The sequence below is a fragment of the Hypanus sabinus genome, chromosome 26 (genome assembly GCF_030144855.1).
Source record: "Hypanus sabinus isolate sHypSab1 chromosome 26, sHypSab1.hap1, whole genome shotgun sequence".
In the NCBI taxonomy this organism is placed as follows: domain Eukaryota; kingdom Metazoa; phylum Chordata; class Chondrichthyes; order Myliobatiformes; family Dasyatidae; genus Hypanus; species Hypanus sabinus.
The window spans coordinates 31,422,843-31,435,318 of record NC_082731.1 but is presented as its reverse complement, the minus strand read 5'-3'; the positions used below and the strand labels follow the sequence as shown (position 1 = coordinate 31,435,318).

General features: G+C 61.2%; 1 protein-coding gene across 1 annotated transcript in view; it reads left to right on the top strand.

The window, feature by feature from the left end:
* The window catches only part of LOC132381733 (capping protein, Arp2/3 and myosin-I linker protein 3-like), a 58,157-nt gene that overhangs the window by 27,312 nt on the left and 18,369 nt on the right, over positions 1 to 12,476 (top strand). The window contains exons 9-15 of the mRNA XM_059951305.1: positions 836 to 911; positions 1,369 to 1,457; positions 2,495 to 2,589; positions 2,971 to 3,057; positions 3,539 to 3,648; positions 5,378 to 5,455; positions 6,996 to 7,072. Of these exons, the coding sequence (XP_059807288.1) occupies positions 836 to 911; positions 1,369 to 1,457; positions 2,495 to 2,589; positions 2,971 to 3,057; positions 3,539 to 3,648; positions 5,378 to 5,455; positions 6,996 to 7,072 (612 nt within the window). The remainder of the gene's footprint in view (positions 1 to 835; positions 912 to 1,368; positions 1,458 to 2,494; positions 2,590 to 2,970; positions 3,058 to 3,538; positions 3,649 to 5,377; positions 5,456 to 6,995; positions 7,073 to 12,476) is intronic.

Sequence of the window (12,476 nt, the reverse complement as noted above, 5' to 3'; positions counted from 1 at the left end):
ACTTTATTCCTGGGACATAGGAGGTCGAGGGGTGACCTAATAGGGTATACAAGGTCATGAGGGGCGCAGACAAGGTCAGAGGTGAGAGATTGAAAAGGGACATCAGGGCAGATTTTCCACACAGAGGGTGGTGCACGTTTGAACCGAGCGGCCAGAAATATTGGTTGAGTTGGGCACATTGGTAATATTTGTAAACCATCCAGATGGGTCCATGGACAGGAGAGGTTTAGAGGGTCAGGGGCCAAGCACGGCCAGGTGAGAGTAGATCGCTGTGCAGCACAGCCAGACAAGGACCGGTTGGGTCTTAGTGCCTGTCTGTGTTCTGTGACTCTGTGATAATCTCTCTCCCTCTCTCTCTCCTTCTCCCCATCTCTCTCTCCCTCTCTCTCTCCTTCTCCCCATCTCTCTCTCCCTCTCTCTCTCCTTCTCCCCATCTCTCTCTCCCTCTCTCTCTCCTTCTCCCCATCTCTCTCTCCCTCTCTCTCTCCTCTCTTTCTTTCTCCCTCTCTCTTGCTCTCTTTCTCTCTCGGTCTGTCCTTCTTTCTCTCTCCCTCTCTCCCACCTTCTTTGTCCATCCCTTTCTCTCTCCTCTCTCTCTCCCATTTCTCTCTCCTTCCCTTTTTTCTTCCTCTCTCCCTCTCTCTCTCCTTTCACTCTCCCTCCCTTGCTCTCTCCTTCCCTCTTTCTCTCCTCTTTCTCCCTCCCTACCTTTTTCTCTCTGTCTCTCTCTTTCCCTCCTTCTCCTCTTTTCTCCCTCTCTTTCTCCCCATCTCTCTCTCCCCTCCCTCCCACCTCTCTCTCTACTCCCTCTCTTTGCCCCATTTCTCCCTCGCAGGGACCTGGCGCTGATCGTAGCTGCCCTTGCTTACAACCAGTGGTTCAACAAGCTCCACTCTCGCGACTTCAAGCTGGTGAGGAAGGGGGAGGGGGAGGGTCGATAGTGAGGGAGGGAGGGAGGGAGGCTGGGGAAAAGGGGGGAAGGGGAGGGTCAGCAATGAGGAGGAATGGAGGGAGGGGAAGAATGGGGGCAGGAAAGAGAAATGGAGGGTCAACGGTGAGGGAGGGGGAGGGAAGGATCAGCACAGAGGAAGGAAGTAGGGATGGAGGAGGGAGAGGAGGTGAGAGGGAGATAAGATGGTGAGGGAGGGAATGAGGGGGAGAATAGGGATGGAGTGGGGGAGGGAAGATGATGGTGAGAGGGAGAGGAGGGAGGGAATGAGGGGAAGAATAGGGAAAAGAGGAGTGAGGGAGAGGCAAGATGAATCAGATGAGAGAAGGAGAGAACGAGGGAGAGGAAGAGTCAGTGAGGAGGGAGGGAGGGAGGGGAGACCAGACCCCTGCTCCCACTAACCCGACTCCCTCTGGCAGGGCGCGGAGGTGATAGACCAGGTGATCCACACCATGAGCCGTTCCTTCTCCATCGAGGAGCTGGACATGGAGAACACGGGATTGAGAGGGTGAGGAAAACCGAATGAGTCTCCATGGGATGCGGGAACAGACAGACCTCTCTGTGCCCGTCTCCCCGTCCAGACACGGGGACCTGGGAGCAGAACGAAGCCATTCAGCCCATCGAGTCTGTCCCACCATCCAATCATGGCTGATTTGTGATTCCTTCTCAACCCCATTCTCCCCGTAATCTTTGATATCCTTACCGCGAACCCGTGCTTTAAAATACCCAATGACTTGAACTCAGCAGTCATTCATGGCAATGAATGCCACAGTCTCACCACTCCCTGGCTGACGAAATTCCTCCTCATCTCCGGTCTAAATGGGCGTCCTTCAACTCTGAGGCTGGGCCCTCTGGTCCTAGACTCTGCCACCATAGGAAACCTCCTCTCCACGTCCGCTCTGTCTCATTTGTCCGTAATGTGGTGTGTTGTGTGACGTCGGTGACCACGGTCCCATGACTGTGATTGCTCTCGGCAAATTCTTCCACACAACTGGTTTGCCATTGCCTGCTTCTGGGCAGTGTCTTTACAAGACGGGTGACCCCGGCCATTATCAATACTCCTCAGAGATTGTCTGCCTGGTGTCAGTGGTCACAGAACCAGGATTTGTGATCTGCACCGGCTGCTCGTACGACCATCCACCACCTGCCCCTGTGGGGGTTGGTGCTACACCTTGCCCGAGGGAAGGAGCACCTCACACCTCCTTTGGTAGGAAGGTATCTCCACCCATCACCCTATCTAGACCTTTCAACATTCACTAGGTTACAATGAGATCCCTCATTCTTTTAAACTCCAGTGAGCCATCGAACAGTAACCTGGAGGGAGGTGATGGGGGGGGACAGGGGAGAGGGGAAGGGGAGGGCAGAGGGTTGGCGGACCGAGGAGAGGACTTCACATTTCCTCCCCACAGAACAGCGTTTCTGCTTCCCCTTCACTCGCGCCATTCATGGACCCATCTTCTCCCAGACTCTCCCACTGCCCATGGGCCGGCGTCGAGGCCACTCTGCCCACAGTCACGGTGCTATCCCTCTCTCGCTCTCTGGCAGGGACTTCGCCCAGCGCCTGGCGTATGCTCTCATGGACAACCCGTCCTCTGCGCTGACCGCGATCAGCCTGGCCTGCAATCCGTTGGAAGACAAAGGTAGGTGGACCCAGGGGCTGGAGGGGGTCTGGCAGGAGAACGTCCAACACCCCACCCCCCCATTCTCCCTGCCCCCTCCTCTTTTCTTCTAACCCTTCACTCCCTTACCCCGTGTCCCACCATCTCTCCCCTCTCTCCTCACCCTCGGTGGGTCATCGGAATTGAGGGGTGGGTGGTGCTGTGACCAGGAATGTCTGGAATTGAGTTTAGATTCATTCCAAGTGGCATGGAGTGAGATTGCAGACAATTCTCAGATGGCACTGTTCTAATCTGATGTTATTCCTCCCCCCATCTCTCCCCACCACAACTTCTCCGACCTCTGTCCCATATACCCACCTCCTGCTCTCCTCTCCCTCTCCCTCTCCTCTCCCTTTGTTCCAGGCATCACCGCCTTCAGTCAATACCTGTCGCTGTCTGGGAGGGGTCTGAGATTCCTGAACCTGTCCAACACGTCTCTGACCTCACGAGGTGAGTGACTCCACTTCCCCTCCCAGTCCCCTCTTCCACCCTACTCCCAGTCTTCAAGGCCATTCTGCCCTCTACTAACTTACCCAGAATGCCACGAGTAAAAAGAGCTTCTCTCTTCCCTCTCTCTAACCCCCTCTCGTTCTCCCCCTCCCTCACTCTCTTACCTGATCTTACCTGATCACTCCCCCTCTCCCTCTCTCTCCCATCCCTCTTTCTCTCTACCCAATCTCATTCCCCCTCTCTCTGTTCCTCTTACCCCACACAACACTCACTCCCTCTCCCCCTCTCCCTTCACCCTCTCTCCCTCTCTCTGTGCCCCTTGCTTCCCCACCTCTTCATTCTCTCTACTTCCCTCTCCCCCTCACTCTTACACCATCTCTCTCCCCGCTCTCTCACCTCCCCTTCTCTCCCTCACTTCCCTCTCCCCACCACACTTCCCCCCCTGATTCCCTCCCCCCCCCCACACTTCCCCCTCCCTCAGGTCTGCTCCCACTTGCCCAGTCATTGAACAACAATGAAGTCTTTGCCAACACACTGACACATCTGGACCTCAGTAAGAATGCTGGACTGCTGTCAGGAGAGGAGTCACCGGTGAGTGTGATGGGTCAATGTGGAGGGAGTTTCACTCTGTGTCTGACCCCGGGAGTGTGTGATGGGACGGTGTGGAGGGAGGTGCACTCTGTGTCTGACCCGGGGAGTGTGTGATGGGACGGTGTGGAGGGAGATTCACTCTGTGTCTGACCCCGGGAGTGTGTGATGGGACGGTGTGGAGGGAGATTCACTCTGTGTCTGACTCCGAGAGTGTGTGATGGGTCAATGTGGAGGGAGATTCACTCTGTGTCTGACCCCGGGAGTGTGTGATGGGTCAATGTGGAGGGAGTTTCACCCTGTGTCTGACCCCTGGAGTGTGTGATGGGTCAATGTGGAGGGAGATTCACTCTGTGTCTGCCCCCGGGAGTGAGTGATGGGACGGTGTGGAGGGAGATTCACTCTATGTCTGACCCCGGGAGTGTGTGATGGGACGGTGTGGAGGGAGATTCACTCTGTGTCTGACCCCGGGAGTGTGTGATGGGTCAATGTGGAGGGAGATTCACTCTGTGTCTGACCCCGGGAGTGTGTGATGGGTCAATGTGGAGGGAGATTCACTCTGTGTCTGACCCCGGGAGTGTGTGATGGGTCAATGTGGAGGGAGATTCACTCTGTGTCTGACTCCGGGAGCGTGTGATGAGATGGTGTGGAGGGAGTTTCACTCTGTGTCTGACCCCGGGAGTGTGTGATGGGACGGTGTGGAGGGAGTTTCACTCTGTGTCTGACCTCGGGAGTGTGTGATGGGACGGTGTGGAGGGAGTTTCACTCTGTGCCTGACCCTGGGAGTGTGTGATGGGACGGTGTGGAGGGAGATTCACTGTGTCTGACCCCGGGAGTGTGTGATGGGACGGTGTGGAGGGAGTTTCACTCTGTGTCTGACCTTGGGAGTGTGTGATGGGACGGTGTGGAGGGAGTTTCACTCTGTGCCTGACCCCGGGAGTGTGTGATGTGACGGTGTGGAGGGAGATTCACTGTGTCTGACCCCCGTAGTGTGTGATGGGACGGTGTGGAGGGAGTTTCACTCTGTGTCTGACCCCGTGAGTGTGTGATGTGACGGTGTGGAGGGAGATTCACTCTGTGTCTGACCCCGGGAGTGTGTGATGAGACGGTGTGGAGGGAGTTTCACTCTGTGTCTGACCTCGGGAGTGTGTGATGGGACGGTGTGGAGGGAGTTTCACTCTGTGCCTGACCCCGGGAGTGTGTGATGGGACGGTGTGGAGGGAGATTCACTCTGTGTCTGACCCCGGGAGTGTGTGATGGGACGGTGTGGAGGGAGATTCACTCTGTGTCTGACTCCGGGAGTGTGTGATGGGACGGTGTGGAGGGAGTTTCACTCTGTGTCTGATTCCGGGAGTGTGTGATGGGACGGTGCGGAGGGAGATTCACTCTGTGTCTGACCCCGGGAGTGTGTGATGGGACGGTGTGGAGGGAGATTCACTCTGTGTCTGACCCCGGGAGTGTGTGATGGGACGGTGTGGAGGGAGTTTCACCCTGTGCCTGACCCCAGGAGTGTGTGATGGGACGGTGTGGAGGGAGATTCACTGTGTCTGACCCTGGGAGTGTGTGATGTGACGGTATGGAGGGAGATTCACTCTGTGTCTGACCCCGGGAGTGTGTGATGAGACGGTGTGGAGGGAGTTTCACTCTGTGTCTGACCCCGGGAGTGTGTGATGGGACGGTGTGGAGGGTGATGTGATTTCTCTGAAGTGACTAGTTTAAATTTTACTGCCAGCACCTGTACCAGTTCCTCGCCACTCCGAATGTCCTCGTTGATCTCAATCTTGCGGGAACAGACTGTGCTCTTGATATGGTAAGTAAAACCCAGACGCACTGTTTATGTTTCTCATATCCGTATCCCTGGGTCAGACCCTCACCGGGAGCACCGTGCACAGTTCCAGTCTCTGTATCCCTGGGTCAGACCTACACCGGGAGCACCGTGCACAGTTCCCATCTCTGTATCCCTGGGTCAGACCCTCACCGGGAGCACCGTGCACATTTCCCGTCTCTGTATCCCTGGGTCAGACCCTCACCGGGAGCACCGTGCACATTTCCCGTCTCTGTATCCCTGGGTCAGACCCTCACCGGGAGCACCGTGCACATTTCCTGTCTCTGTATCCCTGGGTCAGACCCACACCGGGAGCACCGTGCACAGTTCCTGTCTCCGTATCCCTGGGTCAGACCCACACCGGGAGCACCGTGCACAGTTCCCGTCTCCGTATCCCTGGGTCAGACCCACACCGGGAGCACCGTGCACAGTTCCCATCTCTGTATCCCTGGGTCAGACCCACACCGGGAGCACCGTGCACAGTTCCAGTCTCCCTATCCCTGGGTCAGACCCACACCGGGAGCACCGTGCACAATTCCCGTCTCTGTATCCCTGGGTCAGACCCACACCGGGAGCACTGTGCACAGTTCCAGTCTCTGTATCCCTGGGTCAGACCTACACTGGGAGCACCGTGCACAGTTCCCGTCTCCGTATCCCTGGGTCAGACCCACACCGGGAGCACCATGCACAATTCCCGTCTCTGTATCCCTGGGTCAGACCCACACCGGGAGCACCGTGCACAGTTCCCGTCTCTGTATCCCTGGATCAGATCCACACTGGGAGCACCATGCACAATTCCCGTCTCTGTATCCCTGGGTCAGACCCACACCGGGAGCACCGTGCACAGTTCCAGTCTCTGTATTCCTGGGTCAGACCTACACTGGGAGCACCATGCACAATTCCCGTCTCTGTATCCCTGGGTCAGACCCACATCGGGAGCACCGTACACAGTTCCCGTCTCCGTATCCCTGGGTCAGACCCACATCGGGAGCACCGTGCACAGTTCACGTCTCCCTATCCCTGGGTCAGACCCACACCGGGAGCACCGTGCACAGTTCCAGTCTCCCTATCCCTGAGTCAGACCCACACCGGGAGCACCGTGCACAGTTCGTTTCCCTATCCCTGGGTCAGACCCACACCAGGAGCACCGTGCACACTTCCAGTCTCCCTATCCCTGGGTCAGACCCACACCAGGAGCACCGTGCACACTTCCAGTCTCCCTATCCCTGGATCAGACCCACACCGGGAGCACCGTGCACAGTTCCCGTCTCCCTATCCCTGGGTCAGACCTACACTGGGAGCACAGTGCACAGTTCCCATCTCCCTATCCCTGGGTCAGACCATCTCCGGGAGCACCGTGCACAGTTCCCATTTCCCTATCCCTGGGTCAGACCTACACTGGGAGCACCGTGCACAGTTCCCATCTCCGTATCCCTGGGTCAGACCATCTCCGGGAGCACTGTGCAATGTTCCCGTCTCCATTTCCTGCACTCTGTCTCTCACCCTGTGCTCTCTTCTCCCCTAGCTCTTTGCGTCTCTCTCTCATGGTTGCTGTTCTCAATTGAGTTCGCTGAATGTCTCCCAGAATACGTTCACACACAGGTAACTGGTCTTGGAGGTGGGGAGGGTCCGGGGAGGGAGGGTGTAAGGACACGGGGAGGATGCAGGGGAGGGAGGGTGTAAGGACACGGGGAGGGTGCAGGGGAGGGAGGGTGTAAGGACACGGGGAGGGTCCGGGGAGGGAGGGTGTAAGGACACGGGGAGGATGCAGGGGAGGGAGGGTGTAAGGACACGGGGAGGGTGCAGGGGAGGGAGGGTGTAAGGACACGGGGAGGATGTAGGGGAGGGAGGGTGTAAGGACACGGGGAGGGTGCAGGGGAGGGAGGGTGTAAGGACACGGGGAGGATGCAGGGGAGGGAGGGTGTAAGGACACGGGGAGGGTCCAGGGGAGGGAGGGTGTAAGGACACAGGGAGGATGCAGGGGAGGGAGGGTGTAAGGACACGGGGAGGATGCAGGGGAGGGAGGGTGTAAGGACACGGGGAGGGATGCAGGGGAGGGAGGGTGTAAGGACACGGGGAGGGTGCAGGGGAGGGAGGGTGTAAGGACACGGGGAGGGATGCAGGGGAGGGAGGGTGTAAGGACACGGGGAGGGTCCAGGGGAGGGAGGGTGTAAGGACACGGGGAGGATGCAGGGGAGGGAGGGTGTAAGGACACGGGGAGGATGGAGGGGAGGGAGGGTGTAAGGACACGGGGAGGGTGCAGGGGAGGGAGGGTGTAAGGACACGGGGAGGGTCCAGGGGAGGGAGGGTGTAAGGACACGGGGAGGGTGCAGGGGAGGGAGGGTGTAAGGACACGGGGAGGGTGCAGGGGAGGGAGGGTGTAAGGACACGGGGAGGGTGTAAGGACACGGGGAGGATGTAAGGACACGGGGAGGGTGCAGGGGAGGGAGGGTGTAAGGACACGGGGAGGGTGCAGGGGAGGGAGGGTGTAAGGACACGGGGAGGGTGTAAGGACACGGGGAGGATGTAAGGACACGGGGAGGGTGCAGGGGAGGGAGGGTGTAAGGACACGGGGAGGATGCAGGGGAGGGAGGGTGTAAGGACAGGGGAGGATGGAGGGGAGGGAGGGTGTAAGGACACGGGGAGGGTGCAGGGGAGGGAGGGTGTAAGGACACGGGGAGGGTGCAGGGGAGGGAGGGTGTAAGGACACGGGGAGGATGCAGGGGAGGGAGGGTGTAAGGACACGGGGAGGGTGCAGGGGAGGGAGGGTGTAAGGACACGGGGAGGATGTAGGGGAGGGAGGGTGTAAGGACACGGGGAGGGTGCAGGGGAGGGAGGGTGTAAGGACACGGGGAGGATGCAGGGGAGGGAGGGTGTAAGGACACGGGAGGGTCCAGGGAGGGAGGGTGTAAGGACACAGGGAGGATGCAGGGGAGGGAGGGTGTAAGGACACGGGGAGGATGCAGGGGAGGGAGGGTGTAAGGACACGGGGAGGGGTGCAGGGGAGGGAGGGTGTAAGGACACGGGGAGGGTGCAGGGGAGGGAGGGTGTAAGGACACGGGGAGGGTGCAGGGGAGGGAGGGTGTAAGGACACAGGGAGGATGCAGGGGAGGGAGGGTGTAAGGACACGGGGAGGGTGCAGGGGAGGGAGGGTGTAAGGACACGGGGAGGGTGCAGGGGAGGGAGGGTGTAAGGACACGGGGAGGGTGCAGGGGAGGGAGGGTGTAAGGACACGGGGAGGATGCAGGGGGAGGGAGGGTGTAAGGACACGGGGAGGGTGCAGGGGAGGGAGGGTGTAAGGACACGGGGAGGGATGCAGGGGAGGGAGGGTGTAAGGACACGGGGAGGGTGCAGGGGAGGGAGGGTGTAAGGACACGGGGAGGGTCCAGGGGAGGAGGGTGTAAGGACACGGGGAGGGTGCAGGGAGGGAGGGTGTAAGGACACGGGGAGGGTGCAGGGGAGGGAGGGTGTAAGGACACGGGGAGGGTCCAGGGGAGGGAGGGTGTAAGGACACGGGGAGGGTGCAGGGGAGGGAGGGTGTAAGGACACGGGGAGGGTGCAGGGGAGGGAGGGTGTAAGGACACGGGAAGGGTGCAGGGGAGGAGGGTGTAAGGACACGGGGAGGGTGCAGGGGAGGGAGGGTGTAAGGACACGGGGAGGATGCAGGGGAGGGAGGGTGTAAGGACAGGGGAGGATGGAGGGGAGGGAGGGTGTAAGGACACGGGGAGGGTGCAGGGGAGGGAGGGTGTAAGGACACGGGGAGGGTGCAGGGGAGGGAGGGTGTAAGGACACGGGGAGGGTGCAGGGGAGGAGGGTGTATGGACACGGGGAGGGAGGGTGTAAGGACACGGGAGGATGTAGGGGAGGGAGGGTGTAAGGACACGGGGAGGGTGCAGGGGAGGGAGGGTGTAAGGACACGGGGAGGGTGCAGGGGAGGGAGGGTGTAAGGACACGGGAAGGGTGCAGGGGAGGGAGGGTGTAAGGACACGGGGAGGGTGCAGGGGAGGGAGGGTGTAAGGACACGGGGAGGATGCAGGGGAGGGAGGGTGTAAGGACAGGGGAGGATGGAGGGGAGGGAGGGTGTAAGGACACGGGGAGGGTGCAGGGGAGGGAGGGTGTAAGGACACGGGGAGGGATGCAGGGGGAGTGAGGGTGTAAGGACACGGGGAGGGTGCAGGGGAGGGAGGGTGTATGGACACGGGGAGGGAGGGTGTAAGGACACGGGGAGGATGTAGGGGAGGGAGGGTGTAAGGACACGGGGAGGGTGCAGGGGAGGGAGGGTGTAAGGACACGGGGAGGGTGCAGGGGAGGGAGGGTGGAAGGACACGGGGAGGGTGCAGGGGAGGGAGGGTGTAAGGACACGGGGAGGGTGCAGGGGAGGGAGGGTGTAAGGACATGGGGAGGGAGGGTGTAAGGACACGGGGAGGATGGAGGGGAGGGAGGGTGTAAGGACACGGGGAGGGTGCAGGGGAGGGAGGGTGTAAGGACACGGGGAGGGTGCAGGGGAGGGAGGGTGTAAGGACACGGGGAGGGTGCAGGGGAGGGAGGGTGTAAGGACACGGGGAGGATGGAGGGGAGGGAGGGTGTAAGGTCACGGGGAGGGTGCAGGGGAGGGAGGGTGTAAGGACACGGGGAGGGTGCAGGGGAGGGAGGGTGTAAGGACACGGGGAGGGTGCAGGGGAGGGAGGGTGTAAGGACACGGGAGGGTGCAGGGGAGGGAGGGTGTAAGGACACGGGGAGGGTGCAGGGGAGGGAGGGTGTAAGGACACGGGGAGGGTGCAGGGGGAGGGAGGGTGTAAGGACACGGGGAGGATGTAGGGGAGGGAGGGTGTAAGGACACGGGGAGGGATGCAGGGGAGGGAGGGTGTAAGGACACGGGGAGGATGCAGGGGAGGGAGGGTGTAAGGACAGGGGAGGATGGAGGGGAGGGAGGGTGTAAGGACACGGGGAGGGGTGCAGGGGAGGGAGGGTGTAAGGACACGGGGAGGGTGTAAGGACACGGGGAGGATGTAAGGACACGGGGAGGGTGCAGGGGAGGGAGGGTGTAAGGACACGGGGAGGATGCAGGGGAGGGAGGGTGTAAGGACACGGGGAGGATGGAGGGGAGGGAGGGTGTAAGGACACGGGGAGGGTGCAGGGGAGGGAGGGTGTAAGGACACGGGGAGGGTGCAGGGGAGGGAGGGTGTAAGGACACGGGGAGGATGCAGGGGAGGGAGGGTGTAAGGACACGGGGAGGGTGCAGGGGAGGGAGGGTGTAAGGACACGGGGAGGGTGCAGGGGAGGGAGGGTGTAAGGACACGGGGAGGGTGGAGGGGAGGGAGGGTGTAAGGACACGGGGAGGGTGCAGGGGAGGGAGGGTGTAAGGACACGGGGAGGATGGAGGGGAGGGAGGGTGTAAGGACACGGGGAGGGTGCAGGGGAGGGAGGGTGTAAGGACACGGGAAGGGTGCAGGGGAGGGAGGGTGTAAGGACACGGGGAGGATGCAGGGGAGGGAGGGTGTAAGGACACGGGGGGGATGCAGGGGAGGGAGGGTGTAAGGACACGGGGAGGATGCAGGGGAGGGAGGGTGTAAGGACATGGGGAGGGTGCAGGGGAGGGAGGGTGTAAGGACACGGGGAGGGTGCAGGGGAGGGAGGGTGTAAGGACACGGGGAGGGTGCAGGGGAGGGAGGGTGTAAGGACACGGGGAGGGTGCAGGGGAGGGAGGGTGTAAGGACACGGGGAGGGTGCAGGGGAGGGAGGGTGTAAGGACACGGGGAGGGATGCAGGGGAGGGAGGGTGTAAGGACATGGGGAGGATGCAGGGGAGGGAGGGTGTAAGGACACGGGGAGCGTGCAGGGGAGGGAGTGTGTAAGGACACGGGGAGGATGGAGGGGAGGGAGGGTGTAAGGACACGGGGAGGGTGCAGGGGAGGGAGGGTGTAAGGACACGGGGAGGGTGCAGGGGAGGGAGGGTGTAAGGACACGGGGAGGGTCCAGGGGAGGGAGGGTGTAAGGACAGGGGAAGGGTGCAGGGGAGGGAGGGTGTAAGGACACGGGAAGGGTGCAGGGGAGGGAGGGTGTAAGGACACGGGGAGGGTGCAGGGGAGGGAGGGTGTAAGGACACGGGGAGGGTCCAGGGGAGGGAGGGTGTAAGGACACGGGGAGGGTGCAGGGGAGGGAGGGTGTAAGGACACGGGGAGGGTCCAGGGGAGGGAGGGTGTAAGGACACGGGGAGGATGCAGGGGAGGGAGGGTGTAAGGACACGGGGAGGATGGAGGGTAGGGAGGGTGTAAGGACACGGGGAGGATGCAGGGGAGGGAGGGTGTAAGGACACAGGGAGGGTGCAGGGGAGGGAGGGTGTAAGGACATGGGGAGGGTGCAGGGGAGGGAGGGTGTAAGGACACGGGAAGGGTGCAGGGGAGGGAGGGTGTAAGGACACGGGGAGGGTCCAGGGGAGGGAGGGTGTAAGGACACGGGGAGGGTGCAGGGGAGGGAGGGTGTAAGGACACGGGAAGGGTGCAGGGGAGGGTGTAAGGACACGGGGAGGGTGCAGGGGAGGGAGGGTGTAAGGACACGGGGAGGATGGAGGGGAGGGAGGGTGTAAGGACACGGGGAGGGTGCAGGGGAGGGAGGGTGTAAGGACACGGGGAGGGTCCAGGGGAGGGAGGGTGTAAGGACACGGGGAGGGTGCAGGGGAGGGAGGGTGTAAGGACACGGGGAGGGTGCAGGGGAGGGAGGGTGTAAGGACACGGGAAGGGTGCAGGGGAGGGAGGGTGTAAGGACACGGGGAGGGATGCAGGGGAGGGAGGGTGTAAGGACACGGGGAGGGTCCAGGGGAGGGAGGGTGTAAGGACACGGGGAGGGTGCAGGGGAGGGAGGGTGTAAGGACACGGGGAGGGTGCAGGGGAGGGAGGGTGTAAGGACACGGGGAGGATGCAGGGGAGGGAGGGTGTAAGGACATGGGGAGGATGCAGGGGAGGGAGGGTCTAAGGACATGGGGAGGTATGCAGTCAAGTTCAGTTCAG